Source organism: Primulina eburnea, chromosome 4 (assembly GCF_022965805.1).
Source record: "Primulina eburnea isolate SZY01 chromosome 4, ASM2296580v1, whole genome shotgun sequence".
Classification (NCBI taxonomy): domain Eukaryota; kingdom Viridiplantae; phylum Streptophyta; class Magnoliopsida; order Lamiales; family Gesneriaceae; genus Primulina; species Primulina eburnea.
This window is the reverse complement of record NC_133104.1, coordinates 10,962,828-10,982,663: the sequence shown is the minus strand read 5'-3', so window position 1 is coordinate 10,982,663 and position 19,836 is coordinate 10,962,828. Positions and strand designations below refer to the sequence as shown.

Sequence of the window (19,836 nt, the reverse complement as noted above, 5' to 3'; positions counted from 1 at the left end):
CAAAAAACCCTCACCAAACCCTCATAACTCACCCACACAACACACACAAGGACTTCTAGCAGCCAAGACACACACACACACGAGAAATTTGAAGGAGGAGTCACGATTTTTGAAGGAAAAATCAGCAAGGTCCTCCCTACGCCGACATTTTTCGCATTCAACTTGTTTTTATTGTGTAATAATGCAATGGCACGCCTTAATATCTTTTTTCTCATCTATCACATCATATTATGTGTTTGATGCATATTTGTATGAAAAATATGTTGCCTTGTAATTAATTTCGTTTTATTTCTTTGCTATACCAAAAACTCAAGAGTTTATGATCCAAAACTCATGTTAATACTGCACCATGGGGCTGCCATGGTAGGAGCATTATAAGTGTAGTGCCCATATTCAATACACGTATAACTCATGCATTTATTTAATCTTTAAATCATTTTAATTAATTTTAAAACGAGTCTTAGTATTGCATGATTTATTTAAATGCACTATTTTAATTATTCATGTTTATGTGATGCACGTTAAATGTTTTTCAAGTTTCATGTTTTAGGCGTTCATTCGAAGCGGGATTGAAGAAAAGACCCGGTGACGATTTTTGGTAATTTCGAAAGATGGTATTTTATTTTAAGTTAAGGAAGGGGCATTTTAAATAATTTATTTAGTTTAGCATTTTAAAGCTTTAGTTATGTGTTTAGTGATTTAAGAGTTTAAAATTTTTAAAATTAGCATTTTTGGTGTGCGTTATTTTAATTGAGGGATTTTATTAAAGTTTAAAGAGTGTTAGTATTTTAATTGGTTGTTAATTATTTAATTAAGCAATAATTCCCCTAATTTAACTACACAACTCACGCACACACACACTTTTACACACACTTATTCACGCCTATACACACACCTCATCTCCCTTGCACTCTCATTATTATATTTAGAGATTAAACCTAGGGTTCTTGAGAGAACAAGCAGCCGCACCCTTCCCCTTTAATTTCTAACAAGTTTTCGGCAATTTTATTTCAAGATAATCGAGCCACCGTCGTCCCGGATCAACCTCGCTTCTATCTCCGCTTCGGTGACGCCGTTTCGGTAACGTTTGATATCATAAGGCACGTATAATCTCTTTTTTCTGCGTCGATCATGTCATAGTATGTGTTGCATTGTTTTATGAGTAAAATCCATGTGTGACGTGTAGTAGTTTGAGCAGGAAATTCATCGATGCGTCTTGCAATAGTTTTTAGGTCTAAAATCTCGTTTTTCACTGTATTTTGGATTACTGCGATTTTCAGTCAAGAATCCGAGAAAACTTTCACTGTGAAAAATGTATAACTTTTCGATACCTTCGATTTGATATAAAATTCGAGTTATTTGGATAAAAATTGAGTGAGTTATGATGTTTTTCGTGGGACTGCTCAAACTGCGTTTTCAGAAATTATTGTTTTGAAGCGTTCTTGAAGTTTATTTGTTGCAGGCTTCGTTGGAAGTCGTCGGGTGATTGTTGCTGTGTATAGGTATGTTTAGTTCGATATTGGGATATTTTTGGTGTCTCCTTTCGTGTCGTTAGACACCAAGTTGAATCAAGAGTCGAGGAAAAGAAAAATGGTGTCGAACTTCGAGTTGTGTCATTAGTCGTTGATTGGCACACTTGGGAACAATTATAATGGCTTACTTGGATTTGGTACAATGTCGTGACGTCCTAGGACGGGTCTCGAGGTGTCGAGTCACTGTTGAGTGATCGAAATAGGAAGAGGAAGCCACAAGCACATGAATTCTCGTAGGTACGCGTTCACAGTAGCTACACGGACCCCTACACGGATGAGGGCACGGGGTCCGTGCCTTTGTGTTTCACTTAGTGTATTTTGAGTGCCTACACGGATGTTTACCCGGACCCTGACACGGGGTACGTGCCTTTGTTTCCTTCTCAGTGTCAAATTCCCGAGGCTACACGGACCCCACACGGACCTAGGAACGGGGTCCGTGCCCCTCCTTCCTTTCGAGTATGTCAATACATTATGTACACGGACCCTTACCCAGACCTAAGCACGGGGTCCGTGTACTGTGTTTTGTTGGGAACATTTTAGGTTTCACTTCTAGGATTGACTTGGGGTTCAATGCCATGGTTTAGTACAAGGATCTACAAGGTCGAGTCATGGGAATTTTAGAACGTCCTAAGGAATTTATGAGCTCGTAGTAAGCATGATATTTACGTCTAAGTTTGCAAGTTTAAGCATTTGAATTCAAGTTAGTATGTGCAGCAGCGACGGCCCCGATCGAAGCCCAATGAATCCCTCAACGCCAAGTAAGTATGTTGATGTGCAAGAAAATATTTTAAGTTTTTGAGGTATGTTAATTGTCTTGTGACCAAATTATGAATGTGTTTGGAAGTCGGTGAACGTGGCCGAGGACCTCTCCACCCTCGTTAAATTATGAACGGGTTAGATCGTGGTTGGAAAGCGTTAAATTATGAACGGGGACCAACCAGCCCGTTAAATTATGAACGGGGATCTCATGTATGTGGCAGTGGATACGTCCCTATCAGCCCAGTACTGTGGTTTGTCTGATCATGCGTTTATTATGTATGGGTCACTTGCTTTGAAACATCGTCTACGCAAAATGAAGTCATGTATGTTTAAGTATGATCAAGTATGTAAGCATGTTTATGAAAGATTTTAAGTTATGGCACGTCTATGTATGTATCCAAGTTCAAGCTCATTTCAAACCCAAGCTTCAAGTATGTATGTTCTACTTTAAAGTTGCATGCGATTTTATTATGTATTACTTGCTATTCTCAGTTTATACGTGTTGAGTCTTTAGACTCACTAGATTTGATCGATGCAGGTGAGGATGTCTATGAGGAGACAGGAGGTGGGGGCCAAGGAGCAGGCTTGGACTGAGCGGGAGGCTAGACCCGAGGACCGCCCACGTTATTTTAATATTTTTATACAAGTTTAAAATACTCTGATTTATGTTTTGGTGAGGGATGTTTGAAACAAGCATTTTGTTAGCAAAATTTTATTGGTGATGGATGATTTCAAAGATATTTTTATGAACGATGAGTTGACGACCGTATGTATGTTTTTATTTAAGAAAATTTTAAATTTTTCCGCAAATTTTAAGTAGCAAAAGTACGGTTCGTTACAGTTGGTATGAGAGCCAGGTTCTTGTAAAGAGTTATGCCTACTGCCAGTCGCAAGAAGCTCACGAAGTCACACCTCAAGTCTGTAAGTTTAAAGTTTCAAATTTATGTCATGTAGTAAGCATAAAGTTCTGATTTCAGCATGTGCATATTTTCAAGTTGTAGTACGTGCATCTTATGTCATTTGTATCATGTTCATGCATATGAGGTTTACGTGTTGGGTAAATTGTTGGAACAGTATGCCTCCTAGACGTATGATTGACCGGGAAACGAGAGACGAGGATAGAGAAGCTCGTGAGGAGGGGAGAGACGCTCCTCCACCTCCACCTCCAGATATGCAAGCACAGAAGCTTGCAGGTATGACGCAGTTCTTCGCTCAATTTGCGGGGAACCAAGCTATAGTAGCGGGTGTAGGGGCGAGGCCCCAACCAGAAGCAGTGTATGAGAGGTTTAGGAGGATGAGTCCTAAGGAGTTTTGGGATCTACTGACCCGATGGTGGCAGAGGGATGGATTAAGTCCATCGAAGTGATTTTTGACTTCATGGAGCTGCCGGATGCAGACCGAGTCCATTGTGCCATATTCATTTTAGCAGGAGATTCCAGACGTTGGTTGGACAGTGCGTCGATGGCAATTAATCTGCCGACTTTGTCTTGGACTGGATTCAAGGAAGCGTTCTTCGCCAAGTCCTTCACTGAAGAAGTACGATCCCGTCTTATCAGAGAGTTCATGTCGCTACAACAAGGAGACAGCAGCGTAGCAGACTTCGTCAGGAAGTTCGAGAGGGGTTGTTACTTTGTGCCCCTCATAGCTAATGATGCCCAGAGTAAGCTGAGGCACTTCATGGATGGGTTGCGGCCGATCTTGCGCCGTGACGTTCGAGTTGCTGGTCCTACTACTTACGCAGTTGTCGTGTCAAGAGCATTGTCAGCAGAGCAAGATCTGAGGGATATAGATGCGGACAGGCAGGGCAAGAGGCCCTATCAGGCACCACCACAACACCCGCAGCAGCAGCATCAGAAGTCCCAGTTTAAGAAGCCGTTTCAGGGGCCGCCAGGGAAGAAACCCTATCAGGGACCTCCGAAAGGCAAGGGTCCTATACAGCAGCAAGGGGCGCCTCAGAAGCCCGGTAACTTCCCAGTGTGCTAGAAGTGCAATCGCCAGCATCCCGGACAGTGCCTATGGGGATCCGGGAAATGTTTTAAATGTGGAGCTACGAACCACATGTTGAAAGAGTGCCCACACTGGAAGCAGCCAACCCAAGGGAGAGTATTCGCCATGCATGCACATGAGGCGAATCCAGACACGACTTTGCTGACCGGTAAACTTTTCTACCAAAGTTCAGTATTATTTTGCCTTGCATGTGGATTTTTATTTGGGATTATTAGTGTGCTAGTATTATTTTTGAATAACTTGGGATATTGGGTTCTTCTATACTTAAGGTTTATGTTAGTAATTTTGGGATATAAGTTAGTTTGTTGTGCTAACGTCTCTCAGGAAATATTTTCATAAAGAAATTAGTCACGACGACACTGATAGATTCAGGAGCCACACACTCCTTTATCTCAGAGACCTTCGCTAATCATCTGGACATCAAGTCCATTGGCCTAGATATAAATTTTTCTGTGACAGTCCCATCAGGGGAAGAGCTGTTAGCTACTAGCGTGGTCAGAGATATCGACTTAGAACTGCATGGCCACCTCGTATATGCAGATTTGATTCTACTGCCGATGCCAGAGTTCGGCATTATTTTGGGAATGGACTGGCTACAAAGAACTGAGTCCTGATTGACTTCCAAAAAAGATCAGTGTTGGTTAGGCCGCTGGGCATGGAACAGTTCATATTTGAGCCAGCCAGATGGAAAAGCTTCCCTCGCATGATTTCGTGCATGCAAGCGAGGAGGCTGATTTCCAAGGGGTGTCAGGCCTTCTTGGCCAGTATTATTTCAGCGCCTGATGTGCCCACTCCATCTTTATCCGACGTGCCGGTAGTCAGTGAATTCCCAGATGTCTTCCCAGACGATGTTTCAGGTCTTCCACCAGAGAGAGAGGTGGAGTTTTCTATTGATCTCATGCCAGGCACAATGCCAATCTCTAAGGCACCGTACCGATTATCTCCAGCTGAGATGTTAGAGCTCAAGCAGCAGATTCAGGAGCTCCTCGGCAAGGAATTTATTCGCCCTAGTTTCTCACCGTGGGGCGCGCCCGTACTTTTTGTGAAGAAGAAGGATGGGAGTATGAGGCCGTGCATCGATTACCGTGAGTTGAACAAGGTAACGATAAAGAATAAGTACCCGTTGCCTAGAATCGAAGACTTGTTCGATCAGTTGCAGGGAGCTACCGTGTTCTCTAACATAGATATTCGATCAGGGTACCATCAGCTGAAAGTGAAGGATGCAGATGTCCACAAGACAGCTTTCAGGACCAGATACGGGCATTACGAGTTCTTGGTGATGCCGTTTGGATTGACAAATGCTCCAGCTATTTTCATGGACCTCATGAACCGAGTATTTCAGCCGTTCCTCGACCAGTTCGTCATAGTATTCATTGACGATATCCTTATATACTCGAAGAGCCATGAGGAGCACAGCCAGCACTTGAGGACAGTTTTACAGACCTTGCAGAGCCGTAAGTTGTTTGAAAAGTTTAGTAAGTGCAAGTTTTGGTTGCGGAAAGTGGAATTTTTGGGGAATATAGTATCTAGCAGTGATATTGAGGTGGACCCTGCGAAAGTAGCAGCTGTTAAGGATTGGGTTGAGCCAAAGAATGCATCAGAAATCCGCAGCTTTTTGGGTTTAGCCGGTTAATACCGTAAGTTTATTCGGGGATTTTCGTCTATAGCAGTGCCACTCACTTCACTAACCAAGAAGAATGCTAAATTTGTGTGGAGTGATGAATGTCAGAAGAGCTTTGATACTTTGAAGCAAGCTCTTATTTCGGCGAGTGCTAGCCATGCCGACAGGGCAGGGTTTATTTGTGCTTTACACTGATGTATCTAAGCTCAGTTTAGGCGCAGTGTTGATTCAGCAAGGTCGGGTTATAGCTTATGTTTCCAGGCAGTTGAAGGTGCACGAGAAGAATTACCCGACTCACGACCTGGAGTTAGCCGCCGTTGTCTTTGCATTGAAAATTTGGAGACACTACCTATACGGCGAGAAATGTCAGATTTTCACCGACCACAAGAGTCTTAAATATTTCTTCACGCAGAAAGAGCTGAATATGAGACAGAGATGGTGTCTAGAACTTGTGAAAGATTACGACTGCGAAATTAGCTACCATCCGAGAAAGGATAATGTTGTCGCAGACACTTTGAGCAGAAAAGTGGCAGTTGTAGCTCAGTTATCAGTGTAGAGACCGCTTCAGTCTGAGATTCATAGATTTGGTCTAGAGATTTATCGTGAGGGCAGAGCTCCTGGACTATCTAATCTGACAGTCAAATCCGATTTGCTAGACCGCATCCATGCAGGTCAGTCTTCAGATGAGCAATTGCAGAAATGGAGACTGAAGGATGAAGCCAAGGGCAGTCTACTGTACGCAGTGTCAGATGGTATTGTGAGATACAAGGGTAGAATGTGGGTGCCTAGTATTGATTCGATCAGACATGATATTCTGACAGAGGCACATGCATCCCCGTATTCTATCCACCCAGGAGGTACCAAGATGTATAAGGACTTGCAGATTCTGTATTGGTGGCCAGGGATGAAGAGAGACATCCGCAGGTTTGTGTCTGAATGCCTCACTTGTCAGCAGGTGAAGGCAGAACATCAGAGACCAGCGGGATTGGTTAAGCCACTCCCCAACCCAGAGTGGAAATGGGAGAACATCACGATGGACTTCGTCATTGGATTGCCTAGATCAGTCAGAGGCTTTAATGCCATTTGGGTTATTGTGGATCGACTCATGAAGTCAGCGCACTTTTTGCCAGTGAAGACGACCTTCTTCATGACGCAGTATGCGGAGCTTTATATCAGGGAGATAGTCCGTTTACATGGGTTCCCAGTTTCGATTGTGTCCGACAGGGACCCGAGGTTTACGTCGTCCTTCTGGAAGAGCTTACATGCAGCCATGGGGACGAAGTTGCTTTTTATTACAGCTTTTCACCCGCAGATAGATGGCCAGTCTGAGCGAGTGATTCAGATTTTAGAGTATTTGCTGAGGGCCTGTATGATTGATTTTCAAGAGACTTGGGAGTCTAAGATACCACTAGTGGAGTTTACCTATAACAACAGCTTCCAATCATCTATAGGTATGGCTCCCTATGAGGCGTTGTATGGACGGAAGTGCAGATCACCAGTTCATTGGGATGAAGTTGGTGAGAGAGCAGATCTTGGTCCAGAGATAGTTCAGCAAACTGCCGATGTGGTGGTCAAGATTCGTGACAGAATGAAGACTGCCCAAAGCCGTCAGAAGAGCTATGATGATAAGAGGATGAGAGATCTCGAGATTGCCGTTGGTGATCACGTATTCGTCAAGATAGCACCTATTAAGGGTGTAATGAAATTTGGGAAGAGAGGCAAGCTGAGTCCGAGGTTTATTGGGCCGTTCGAGATTTTGGACAGAGTTGGGACATTAGCTTACCGTGTAGCCCTTCCACCGAATCTGGCCGGGGTACATAATGTGTTCCACGTTTCTATGTTGAGGAAGTATCTAGCAAATCCTTCGCATATTCTGAGCTATGAGCCGTAACAGCTTGCTCCAGACCTGTCATATGAGGAGAGACCGATTCAAATCCTAGACAGACAGGAGCGCAGACTCCGGAACAAAGTGACTAAGTTGGTCAAAGTCTAGTGGCTAAATCAATCAGTGGAAGAAGCCACTTGGGAATCAGAAGCGGATATGAGACTTCGCTACCTGGAGTTGTTTGGTAAGACTTAATTTCGAGGACGAAAGTTATATAAGTGGGGGAGGAACTGTAGTGCCCAAATTCAATACACGTATAACTCATGCATTTATTTAATATTTAAATCATTTTAATTAATTTTAAAACGAGTCTTAGTATTGCATGATTTATTTAAATGCACTATTTTAATTATTCAAGTTTATGTGATGCACGTTAAAATGTTTTTCGAGTTTCATGTTTCAGGCGTTCATTCGAAGCGGGATTGAAGAAAAGACCCGGTGACGATTTTTGGCAATTTCAAAAGATGGTATTTTATTTTAAGTTAAGGAAGGGGCATTTTAAATAATTTATTTAGTTTATCATTTTAAAGCTTTAGTTATGTGTTTAGTGATTTAAGAGTTTAAAATTTTTAAAATTAGCATTTTTGGTGTGCGTTATTTTAATTGAGGGATTTTATTAAAGTTTAAAGAGTGTTAGTATTTTAATTGGTTGTTAATTATTTAATTAAGCAATAATTCCCCTAATTTAACTACACAACTCACGCACACACACACTTTTACACACACTTATTCACGCCTATACACACACCTCATCTCCCTTGCACTCTCATTATTATATTTAGAGAGTAAACCTAAGGTTCTTGAGAGAACAAGCAGCCGCCCCCTTCCCCTTTAATTTCCAACAAGTTTTCGGCAATTTTATTTCAAGATAATCGAGCCACCGTCGTCCCGGATCAACCTCGCTTCTATCTCCGCTTTGGTGACGCCGTTTCGGTAATGTTTGATATCATAAGGTACGTATAATCTCTTTTTTCTGCGTCGATCATGTCATAGTATGTGTTGCGTTGTTTTATGCATAAAATCCATGTGTGATGTGTAGTAGATTGAGCAGGAAATTCATCGATGCGTCTTGCAATAGTTTTTAGATCTAAAATCCCGTTTTTCACTGTATTTTGGATTACTGCGATTTTTCAGTCGAGAATCTTAGAAAACTTTCAACGTGAAAAATATATAACTTTTTGATACCTTCTATTGGATATAAAATTCTATTTATTTGGATAAAAATTGAGTGAGTTATGATGTTTTTCGTGGGACTGCTCAAACTGCGTTTTCAGAAATTATTGTTTTGATGCGTTCTTGAAGTTTATTTGTTGCAGGCTTCGTTGGGAGTCGTCGGGTGATCGTTGCTGCGTACAAGTATGTTTAGTTCGATGTTGGGATGATTTTTGGTGTCTCCTTTAGTGTCGTTAGGCACCAAGTTGAATCAAGAGTCGAGGAAAAGAAAAATGGTGTCGAACTTTGACTTGTGTCATTAGTCGTTGATTGGCACACTTGGGAACAATTATAATGGCTTACTTGGATTTGGTACAATGTCGTGACGTCCTAGGACGGGTCTCGAGGTGTCGAGTCACTGTTGAGTGATCGAAATAGGAAGAGGAAGCCACAAGCACATGAATTCTCGTAGGTACGCGTTCACAGTAGCTACACGGACCGCTACACGGATGAGGGCACGGGGTTCGTGCCTTTTTGTTTCACTTAGTGTATTTTTCCAGTGCCTACACGGATGTCTACCTGGACCCTGACACGGGGTCCGTGTCTTTGTTTCCTTCGCAGTGTCAAATTCCAGAGGCTACACGGGCCCCCACACGGACCTAGGAATGGGGTCCGTGCCCATCCTTCCTTTCGAGTATGTCCATACAGTATGTACACGGACCCTTACCCGGACCTAAGCACGGGGTCCGTGTACTGTGTTTTGTTGGGAACATTTTAGGTTTCACTTCTAGGATTGACTTGGGGTTCAATGCTATGGTTTAGTACAAGGATCTACAAGGTCGAGTCATGGGAATTTTAGAAAGTCCTAAGGAATTGATGAGCTCGTAGTAAGCATGATATTTACGTCTAAGTTTGCAAGTTTAAGCATTTGAATTCAAGTTAGTATGTGCAGCAGCGACGGCCCCGATTGAAGCCCAATGAATCCCTCAACGCCAAGTAAGTATGTTGACGTGCAAGAAAATATTTTAAGTTTTTGAGGTATGCTAATTGTCTTGTGATCAAATTATGAATGTGTTTGGAAGTCGGTGAACGTGGCCGAGGACCTCTCCCCCCCGTTAAATTATGAACGGGTTAGATTGTGGTTGGAAAGCGTTAAATTATGAACGGAGACCAACCAGCCCGTTAAATTATGAACGGGGATCTCATGTATGTGGCAGTGGATACGTCCCTGTCAGCCCAGTACTATGGTTTGTCTGATCAGGCGTTTATTATGTATGAGTCACTTGCTTTGAAACATCCTCTACGCAAAATGAAGTCATGTATGTTTAAGTATGATCAAGTATGTAAGCATGTTTATGAAAGCTTTTAAGTTATGGCACGTCTATGTATGTATGCAAGTTCAAACTCATTTCAAACCCAAGCTTCAAGTATATATGTTCTATTTTAAAGTTGCATGCGATTTTATTATCTATTACTTGCTATTCTCAGTTTATACGTATTGAGTCTTTAGACTCACTAGATTAGATCGATGCAGGTGAGGATGTCTATGAGGAGACATGAGGTGGGGACCAAGGAGCATGCTTGGACTGAGCGGGAGGCTAGACCCGATGACCGCCCACGTTATTTTAATATTTTTATACAAGTTTAAAATACTCTGATTTTATGTTTTGGTGAGGGATGTTTGAAACAAGCATTTTGTTAGCAAAATTTTATTGGTGATGGATGATTCCAAAGATATTTTTATGAACGATGAGTTGACGACCGTATGGATGTTTTTATTTAAGAAAATTTTAAATTTTTCCGTAAATTTTAAGTAGCAAAAGTACGGTTCGTTACAATAAGAGACGTTTTTTCTAATGGTTTTAGAGTACTTAAGGGCACGTTAAACTGCTGGACATCACATGTAGAATGAGGAACAAAAATAGAGTCCTTGTGGGCAAGGGCTCTTCGCCTAGGATTCTTTGATGGCCACGGCTTCTAGATGCTGTTAGGGTCTGTCCAGGAGACCTAAAGGGGACGTAGGATGGTTCAAGGGGGGCTGTGTGATGCTAGGTTTGAAGGGCTAGGGGATTGCGTGAGGAAAGTAGGGGAGCCGCGGACGACTTGGCGTCGGTTTGAGGATATGATGGAAGATCGTTTGCTGAGCACCTTGAGGTACTTCAAACAAAATATTTTCCAAGAGCTGCAATAACTCGTGTTCTAAGAATGTATGTACCGATGAATTACATCGGGTTTCGTATTAAACCATGAGAAAAACACTCTAAATAATCCTTTGTTAAGAAACACTGATATATTTTATATCATCTGTAACTAAATAACTGAAGATAACATGAATTAGTTGTGACATATATCAGTTTAGTTATAGTGAAAAACTGAACCGACAGATGCTCTTACTGATTAAATTAGTTTGAAAACAATAGTTAAACAATTAATACAAAAAATATGTTTATAAATGTTCAGAGACTTCAACTGCTCCTATGTCACCCCTTCTACCACCTCGGGTAGGATCCACTAGAATACTTTGATTAATTACAAAAAGTGTAATAACCCACCCAGCTTAGGACTTACCCACTGCCTAACTGAGCTCCTAGACTATACTGAAGGCAGCATCTTCTAGTCAACACCTTTTTAACGTCTGTGTGCCAAAGACTACATACAAAAATTTATTGTCTTTATGCAAGACTGTATTTGAGTAGTGGTGTGTGTGCGTGTGTGAGAACTGAACAAGGAATGCACCAGGAAGATGTTCTCACACACGGATGGAAGTAAGCTTCTAAACTAAGCTAATATGACTGAGTATTCCCTCTGGGCTGATTGCTTCTTGAAACCTGATAATTAAATAAGTGTGCCCTTCTTTTTTATCTTCACACACTCTTGTATGTTTGTCTCCTTGCTGATGGTATTGAGCTTGTGTTTATAGAGGCATTGATACCGTACTTCAAGGCTCATCACATGTGATCGTTGCTACTTGAATGCGTTCCTTGGTATATGTGTCTTGACTTTTCTGACATGCCTCCAGGAATCTCTAAGTTTTAATCTTTGCTGCAACGTCCATTATTGTACTTTGATAGTACATATGCTTTTGTATCTTTGTGCGTAACTGGAATCCATTTAGATAAGCTTTTCTTAATCTGCAACTGATTGATTCCTAACTTATGTTCCTGACTGGTCATCTGAATTGATCTTCTGTTGGGCTGGTGAAATCAGTTGACTCGTGAGTGGAACTGATTTCACTCTTTCAGTTGAATAGGTCAGCTGGGTTCTTCATCAGCTGGCCGGGCTTCTGAAGGTCTTATGCTGAACCACCTATCAGCTGGATAATCAGTTGAACTGATTCTGTTTGGTCGGTCAATTGGTGTTTTCAGTTTACGTCTCGATAGATTAAGTTTTACCTCGTTTAACTGATCAATTCGAAGTCTGATCAGTTCCAGCTTCCTGCGCACTAAGGTAAATCATTAGAAACAAAATATCAATTTTTGTTAACATAAAAATTAAGATTGCGAACATGAAATGTTCCAATATATGAGGCTTCTAGCTCTTTTAGGCTCGGTCTATTAGGGTCCCTAGAGTTCGTTCATGGTCCAAGGAGGGTCCTCTAGGGTTTGGTTGGGCTGGTTAATGGCTAGAGCCGAAGGGACGCATGGTTAGGAAGGCTAGGGTTTTGTCATGTTAGAGAAAAATTTCCAGCAGTTTTTCTAGGTTATTCAAAGGCTTTAATGGGCTTGAATTGGGTTGTATATGGTTTAGTTAGGTGTTATTAAGCTTTGGTTCAAGTTTGGTAAATGTTTGATTAAATTTTGAGTCCATACGAGTCAAAACCGGGATACACATCTAAGTTTAAAAACAAATTGGAAAATTAGTCGAGAAGCTTAAGTTTATATCTAAGAAATATTTATGGTTGTGTTTAAGGTGTCATGTTAAGTTTGGAATGATTTGGGTCGTTGTTTTAAGGTATAAGGATAAATTGGGAAAATTAGGGTTTCAGGGGCAAAACGGTCATTTCACGCCTGAAAAATGTTAGATGTCCTGGCAGTGCCCTGAATGCTGTAATAAATGTTAAACTATTTATTTTAAATGTTTATGGAATTTTATGATGAAAAGTTAATGCTAAAAAACATGTTTCATTCTTGGTTTAAAAGAAAAATGATTTATAGGCGCATAAATTTTTATAAGCGATGAAAATATGAAAAGTTGAAGGAGGTCAATTGATTGTGACTAATATGATGATGCGATAATATATAAGGCCAATAATAAGTTGACGGGTGAGAGTGTCGCTGATGTCACTGCCACCCGGTACCGTGGTAATACGTAAATGGATCAATCGACCTACAGCTAATACCAAAGTTACAATCGAGGATCTGAATTCAATAAAATGAAAATGTATACGTATATGATGAAAAAAAATATGATATAATATGTTAAAAAGAAAATATTAAAGTTTATGTTCATGAAAAGCTATTTTATTAAAAGTATTTTCACTGTTGCTTGTAAATGTATATGTATTACTTGTTATCATGATTAAAGTTTGCTGAGTCAATAGAATTAATAGGTGTGATCAATGCGGGTGAGTATGAGATTGATGTTAATGGAGGTTTGATGGTTGAACTAGTTGGACTGAAGATGCACACAACCTGAGGATCGTCGCTAGTTTTCCCAAATATAACTAAGTTTATGATTTATGATCACTTAAAGATTTTATGACTTATGATGAATTTGAGAGGGTTTTGAGAGGATGTTAGAGTTAAGCTTATTTTTTAAATAACGTTAGCTTAGGGTTGGTTGACTTTTATGATTTTATATTTTAAATACGCTCTTTTACATTTTCAAACAATAGTTGGTTGATTTATCTTAAATGGTGAAAAATACTTTAAAAATACCAACTTTGGTTATAACTTATAAGGTAGACAAATGGACCCAATAATCTTAGTATAATAGGCTCATTAGAATATAGGAAAAATATATCGTTTAGGAAAGTTTTCGAAAATATTAGCCGAGTTTCCAAAAAGTCCATATTTTTGTCAAAAATCGATTACCGATTTAAAATACGTATCAACATCTAAGAACATCTCAAAAGACACCATTTTCGAATTTTTCATATTTAATATGCCGAATATTAAATAATTAAAAATAATCATTTAATAAAAATATTTTCTCTTTACAGTCTCTGATCTCCATTCCTTGGTCGCGTTTCGAATAATCTTGAAAACATTGTTTTATACATTCTAATAGAAAACCATATTTTAAACATGTAAACACGCCTACATCATATAATTAATGCAATTAAAATAATTTAATTAGGCATTTTTTACTTTCCCTAAATTTATATGCATTTGGATTACGTTATCGCATTTTGTACCTTAAATGTTATATTGTTTTGATCCTTATTTTAATATCTTTTAATGCTACAATAATTTCTTCTTTTTCCATGATTTCTTAAATTTTTTGTAGTACATAGTATAACTGAGTTCCATAATTTTGTACTGTCTTTTGGATTTCTTTAAGATTCCAGAGAGTTTTTAAGAATCCGAAAATATTTCTAAGAATATATTACTTTGAAGTATAATTTTACCTCAATAATCTGATAATTTTTTAGTTGCTCCTGATATCTAACCTTAATTAAATCTTTTGTATGTTGTAATAAATCATGAAAAGAATAAATCTCAAACATAATGTCAGACCCATAATTTTGAGAAATATCTACAACTCAATTAAGTTAATAATAACAATGTCATATATCTAAAATAAAAATTCTCAACTCTAATATCATTTTCGTGACTCTAGTATAATGATTTCTAATGATAATAAAACCAAGGGTATTTCGGATATTTTTTTGAAAATATTTAAGTTTAAAGGACTAAATTGGATATAATTTGAACGATTTAAGAGCAAATTGAGATAATAGGGATCAAATTAGGAATGTATATAAATATTTAGGACGAAATTGGTTTTTCCCCATGTTTTATTAAACATGTTAAAACTTTATAATATAATAAAAAATATATATTTAAAATAATATAAAATAATTAATTGTTGAAAAGATCCGTGGATTCCATATTACATGTAGGGACACTACCTCATGATAGAATCAAATGCCCAAATTTAACCACATATACATGAGGTCCACAAATTTTTTAAAAATCACATATATATGAATCTTGTTCATCCAAATTATATAAGAAATTGCCCCTCGTGTAACGTCGACTTGACCAAAAGGGCACTCTTGGACTACTTGCTCGCTGAAGAACACCAAAGAAAAAATTATTCCGCTGCCTCAGGCGTTGGGCCACCGTGAACAACACCAATCTCCGCCGTCCCCTGTGAAGTTATTAGCTGCCGTGAAGGATGATGATGCAGATGAAATTAGTGAACGAAAGTCGGAGGTACACGAATTGAATTTTTAATTAATCATCTTTCAAATTTGCATCCTTTTTGTTTATATGGTGTTATAAATGTAAAATGCGTTTATTTTCCCTTTTTTCTCGTCACTGATTGCTGAAATTTAGAAACATAAATATGTTTTCCCGGTGATTTTTGCTCGGCTTGTGTCTTGTTATGGGAATTGAGGACTCGCATCTCATTATTTTTTTTAAAATCTGGTTTGGGATATGATGTTGGCTTTATTGGAGGTGGTATTGAGAAAATTATGTTAATAGGGATATTTTTGTTTTTGAAAATGTTAATAGGGATTAATTTGATCACCTGTTGTGAAGCAATGTTTTGATTAAAAATTACTTAACCGTGTTACCCATCCTGAAAATTGTAATTGTGCTTGTTGTGATTATCCCTTTTTAGTTATCGAAACTGTTGAAGTACACTTTTATTTTTGACCATGAATTTTTTGTAGTTTTATCTTGTATCCAGTTTTTGTTGATAATAAATTATTCATTACAGATTCTGATTGTAGATCAAGGTAACACATTATTCTTACGACACAAGAAAGGATGTATTCGGGAAAATTGACATCCTAAACCCTGGTTTGAGGGCCCATATATGATGGAAACTGCTTTAAACTAGATTTTTATGCATGTGAACACGTTTTCTAGCACGAGATTACACATGAAGCATAATTTTTGTGTGTAGATGCTACTGACAATGCAGTGGTGCATTTATTAATTGCATAAAATTCACTGCCAAAGATAAGTTTTGAGGACTCAAGAATGGGAGGGAGAGAGGATCTATGGAAAATGGGATGGTCAGAAATAAACCTGTGCATAAAATGCGAAGAGGGGCAGAATCTGTTGGTGTGCAGTGAAAATGATTGTCTTCTAGCGGTTCATGAAAAATGTATGGGATGTCCTGCAAGATTTGATGATGCAGGGAACTTCTATTGTCCCCATTGTTTTCACAGGCAAGCTGTTAGAGAATCACGACAAGCATGGGAAAATGCAATGTCAAAAAAGAGAGCTTTGTCGGTCTTTGAAATGGTAGGCAGCAAAACAAATTTGGAAGAGAAAACGAGGGTTGAGGCTAATGGGCTTAACATATCCGAAGGTGATGAAGATGTAAATATGGCAGCTTTCCATGTTGGAGAACGTGCACAGGTTAGTGATGTTCTCCATCAATCTGTTGGAACTGATAAAGATGCTCAAGGTAGTATTCATGGTGAATGTCCTGCAAACTTTTCACCACTTAGAGGAGCTAATGAATCAAGGAGATCGTACAAAAGTGATACAATAAAGTACAGTGAAAATATTAATAGCAATGTACATGGCGTGGAGCCTATTGTTGCCCGTGATGATGATCTGTGCGGTGAAGCTGACAGAACATCACAGCAAGATGGGATGTTGGATAGAACAGAGACTGGAGAATGTGTTGATAGCCATAAACTGGATAAAGTTATTGGAGATAATGAAAAAGATGCCTTCACGAAGGATTCAACTCAAGTGCAAGGTCGGTCAACCCCATCTAGAAGACAATTGGATAATTTAAAAATGCAAGAAGAGCACAAAATCAACACTATAGAAGAAGAAAGTACTCAGGAAGAGGTATCTCAAAGTTCTGGAGGTTCCTCTGGCGATGAACTTGCAGCAACTTTGCATGCTGGATCTAAGAGAAGATTGAAAAGGAACGAATCTTCAGATGTGGATTCTGAAACTGTTTCCATGAGCAATAAGCGTCCCAAACCGAGTAATAAGAATAAGAATGAACCGAAGTCTCAAAAAAGAAATCCTCCGAGGAGGTCGTCTTTGGCTTTGAGAAACATCAAAGAATTTGACGAACAAGCTGGTACCTCCAGAAGATCAAATCAATCTTTAACGCACTCAGTAAATCCGTGAGTAATTAACATACCATTATTTGATAAAACGGTTTCAAATGCATGCGTAAATTAGGTTTTCAGTATTCTGTACTAGCGTGCTTGCCTTGCAGGGCTAATGATTTATTTTTCGGTGGGAAACGCAAAAGACTAATGTGGAGGAAGGATGAAGAAGAAATGCTTAAGGTAAAAGCTGCAGCGCTGAGTTTGTGATGTATACTATTTCCATTTTATTCAAACATATTTGTTTTTCAAGTCAAGGATCATCAAGCATTCTAATTAATTGTGCTCACAATAATATGTTAAATGATCATACTCTTGTGCATTTGAAAGAAATCGATGGACTGGTAGGTAATCTATGCAATTGTATTATTGTTATGATTTTCAAAAGTAGTCTTTTTACTGGTGTGAAGGGATTTCATTGAGCCCGAAACCTTTTTTCCATAAGGAGAACTTTTCATTCGTGGCTTAAATTTTATTGCCTTTGACACATGTTTCCTCTCAGGAAGGAGTGCAGAAATTTGCATCAACTGCAAAACAAAATCTTCCTTGGAGGAAAATCTTGGAGTTTGGTCGCCATGTATTTGAAGAGACTCGTACTCCAGCCGATCTCAAGGATAAATGGAGGAACCTTTTGGCAAGATAGAGCCCACCGTTTTATGTTACTATTGTGATATTCAGATGCATAACTTTTAAGTATGTAGTCATAGGTGTTGGTGTTAACAATAGGAAGTGTTAGATTTTTCATTTTTCTGGTTTATATTTTGCTCCTGTGGATTTTCATGATACGCGAAAAACTCTAAAAATCGCGCTACGACGTAATTCGGACCTTTATTAGATTCATTTGATCAAACACGCATAGAAAAGCATATAATAACATATGACACTTCGTTAAAATCGTAAGAAACACAAAAGACTCAGTTATAGAATGACCAAACCATCCAATTTGTTCGTGCGAACACTCTACGTGCCTTGATGTATTAACTACTACGTAGCTCATTGATCAACATCAGAGAAAAGTCTGATCAACGTCATAAATATGTGCATATAACTCATGACTAAATAAACATGCAAATCATTAGGAATTTATAATGCGAGGGGAAGGGTTCTCGGATGAGCATAGTGCCACACAATCTTCTTGCCTCATCGATTACTACCTCATCGTCTACCTCATTATTAGTATCATCATCACCTGTACCATCCAACGTAATGAAGCTGAATACTCAAAAAACATGTTCGATTAAAAAGATTACCTTGCAAGAAATATGTAGAAAAGGCAATCGGCACACCATACAAAAGAAAATCAATACTTATTGCTTGGATGATGGGTCCAGAATTGAGTTAAACTTTTCTTACTTCGTCGGGGATGGGATATTCGGACTACGGAGACCAACTTCGGCCTTGTATTGAACGACTGAGCTGAACAATGAGCTCCTGAGTCTCCTTTTAAAGAAAACAAAATTTTCAGCCTTTAATTCCTTCCAAATTATTCTCATTGTAATTTATTTATAGGCTTTTATTTTTAGTTATGACAACTTTCCTTATTTAGCTGTCTCCATTCCCTTTGTTGGTGCCATATCCCTTACCCTAATAACCCTAAAAATATTTTAACATAACATTTTTCACATGCAACACATAATTTAGCATTCAAAATCATATATCCCATATTAAAGTATTTAATGTTTAATTAATTTTCTCATAAGTGGGTTTGATGTACATTACAACCTTCCCTAAGTTCCCTTCTTAAAATAATTTCGTCATCAAAGTTTGATTTATCGAATAGCTCGGAGTATAATCTGCACATATCCTACTCCGTCTCCCATGTATCCTCTTCTTCGGAATGGTTCCCCCCGTACTTTGACCATCGCGATTTCTATATTTCTCAGTTTTGGGACTTGTTTGTCGAGGATCTGGACGGGTGTATCCTTGTAGGAAGAGATCAATGTACACTCCACTTGCTCTTAGGGTATCACGTATGAGGAATTTGAGATGTATTTATGAAGAATAGAAACATGTTAAGAACTCATGACATGTTTGTTGGTAGAGCGACTATGTATGCTCTAGTTCCAATTCGGTCCAATATCTCAAAACATCCAATATACTGTGGCCTGAGCTTTCTTTTGCTTCTGATCTCATCACGCCTTTCATTGGTGCCACCTTGATGAAAACGTGGTCACTAACTTCAAATTCCAAGCCTCTCCGTCACTAGAAAAACATAACTCTTTTGACGGCTCTAGCTGTCTTCATTTGCTCTTGGATTTGTGCCACTGCATCTACTGTCTGACTCACTATTTCGGGTCATAATATAGCTTTTCCCTGACCTCGTTCCAATGTCATGGGGTTCTATACTTCCTCCTATAAAGTGTCTCATAGGAACTAATATAATTTCTAGTCCCAAATACCTCGAATGTCATGCCTCGTGTTTAACATCGATATTATAAGATGCACATAATTTGAATTTAAATATGCATATGCTGAAATCATGTCTGGATGCATATTACATGAAAGAATTTAAAACTTACAGACTTGAGGTGTGACTTCGTGAGCTTCTCGCAACTGACAGTAGGCATAACCCTTTACAAGAACACCACTCTGATACCAACTGTAACGTACCGTACTTTTAAAC

At 38.9% G+C, this 19,836-nt stretch overlaps 1 protein-coding gene across 3 annotated transcripts; it reads left to right on the top strand.

Moving 5' to 3' along the window:
• Window positions 1-15,172: 15,172 nt before the first annotated feature.
• LOC140830884 (uncharacterized) lies at window positions 15,173-17,957 on the top strand. 3 transcript variants are annotated; one of them, XM_073194425.1, is made up of 5 exons: window positions 15,173-15,336; window positions 15,848-15,866; window positions 16,037-17,228; window positions 17,324-17,396; window positions 17,716-17,957. In XM_073194425.1, the coding sequence occupies exons 3-5, from the start codon at window positions 16,114-16,116 to the stop codon at window positions 17,854-17,856; spliced, it is 1,329 nt and encodes a 442-aa protein (XP_073050526.1). In that variant the 5' UTR covers window positions 15,173-15,336; window positions 15,848-15,866; window positions 16,037-16,113; the 3' UTR covers window positions 17,857-17,957. The 3 variants fall into 3 exon arrangements, with proteins under 3 accessions (XP_073050526.1, XP_073050528.1, XP_073050525.1); XM_073194427.1 differs by lacking the exon at window positions 15,848-15,866; XM_073194424.1 differs by having other exon boundaries at window positions 15,861-17,228.
• The last annotated feature ends 1,879 nt before the right edge of the window (window positions 17,958-19,836 follow it).

What these genes read in the sequence shown, in the direction of transcription:
- LOC140830884 (XM_073194427.1), top strand. Translation starts at nt 16,114, where the DNA reads ATGGGAGGGAGAGAGGATCTATGGAAAATGGGATGGTCAGAAATAAAC. An exon ending in TTAACGCACTCAGTAAATCC is followed by an intron (nt 17,229 to 17,323) that starts GTGAGTAATTAA and finishes CTTGCCTTGCAG; the next exon opens with GGCTAATGATTTATTTTTCG. An exon ending in ATGAAGAAGAAATGCTTAAG is followed by an intron (nt 17,397 to 17,715) that starts GTAAAAGCTGCA and finishes GTTTCCTCTCAG; the next exon opens with GAAGGAGTGCAGAAATTTGC.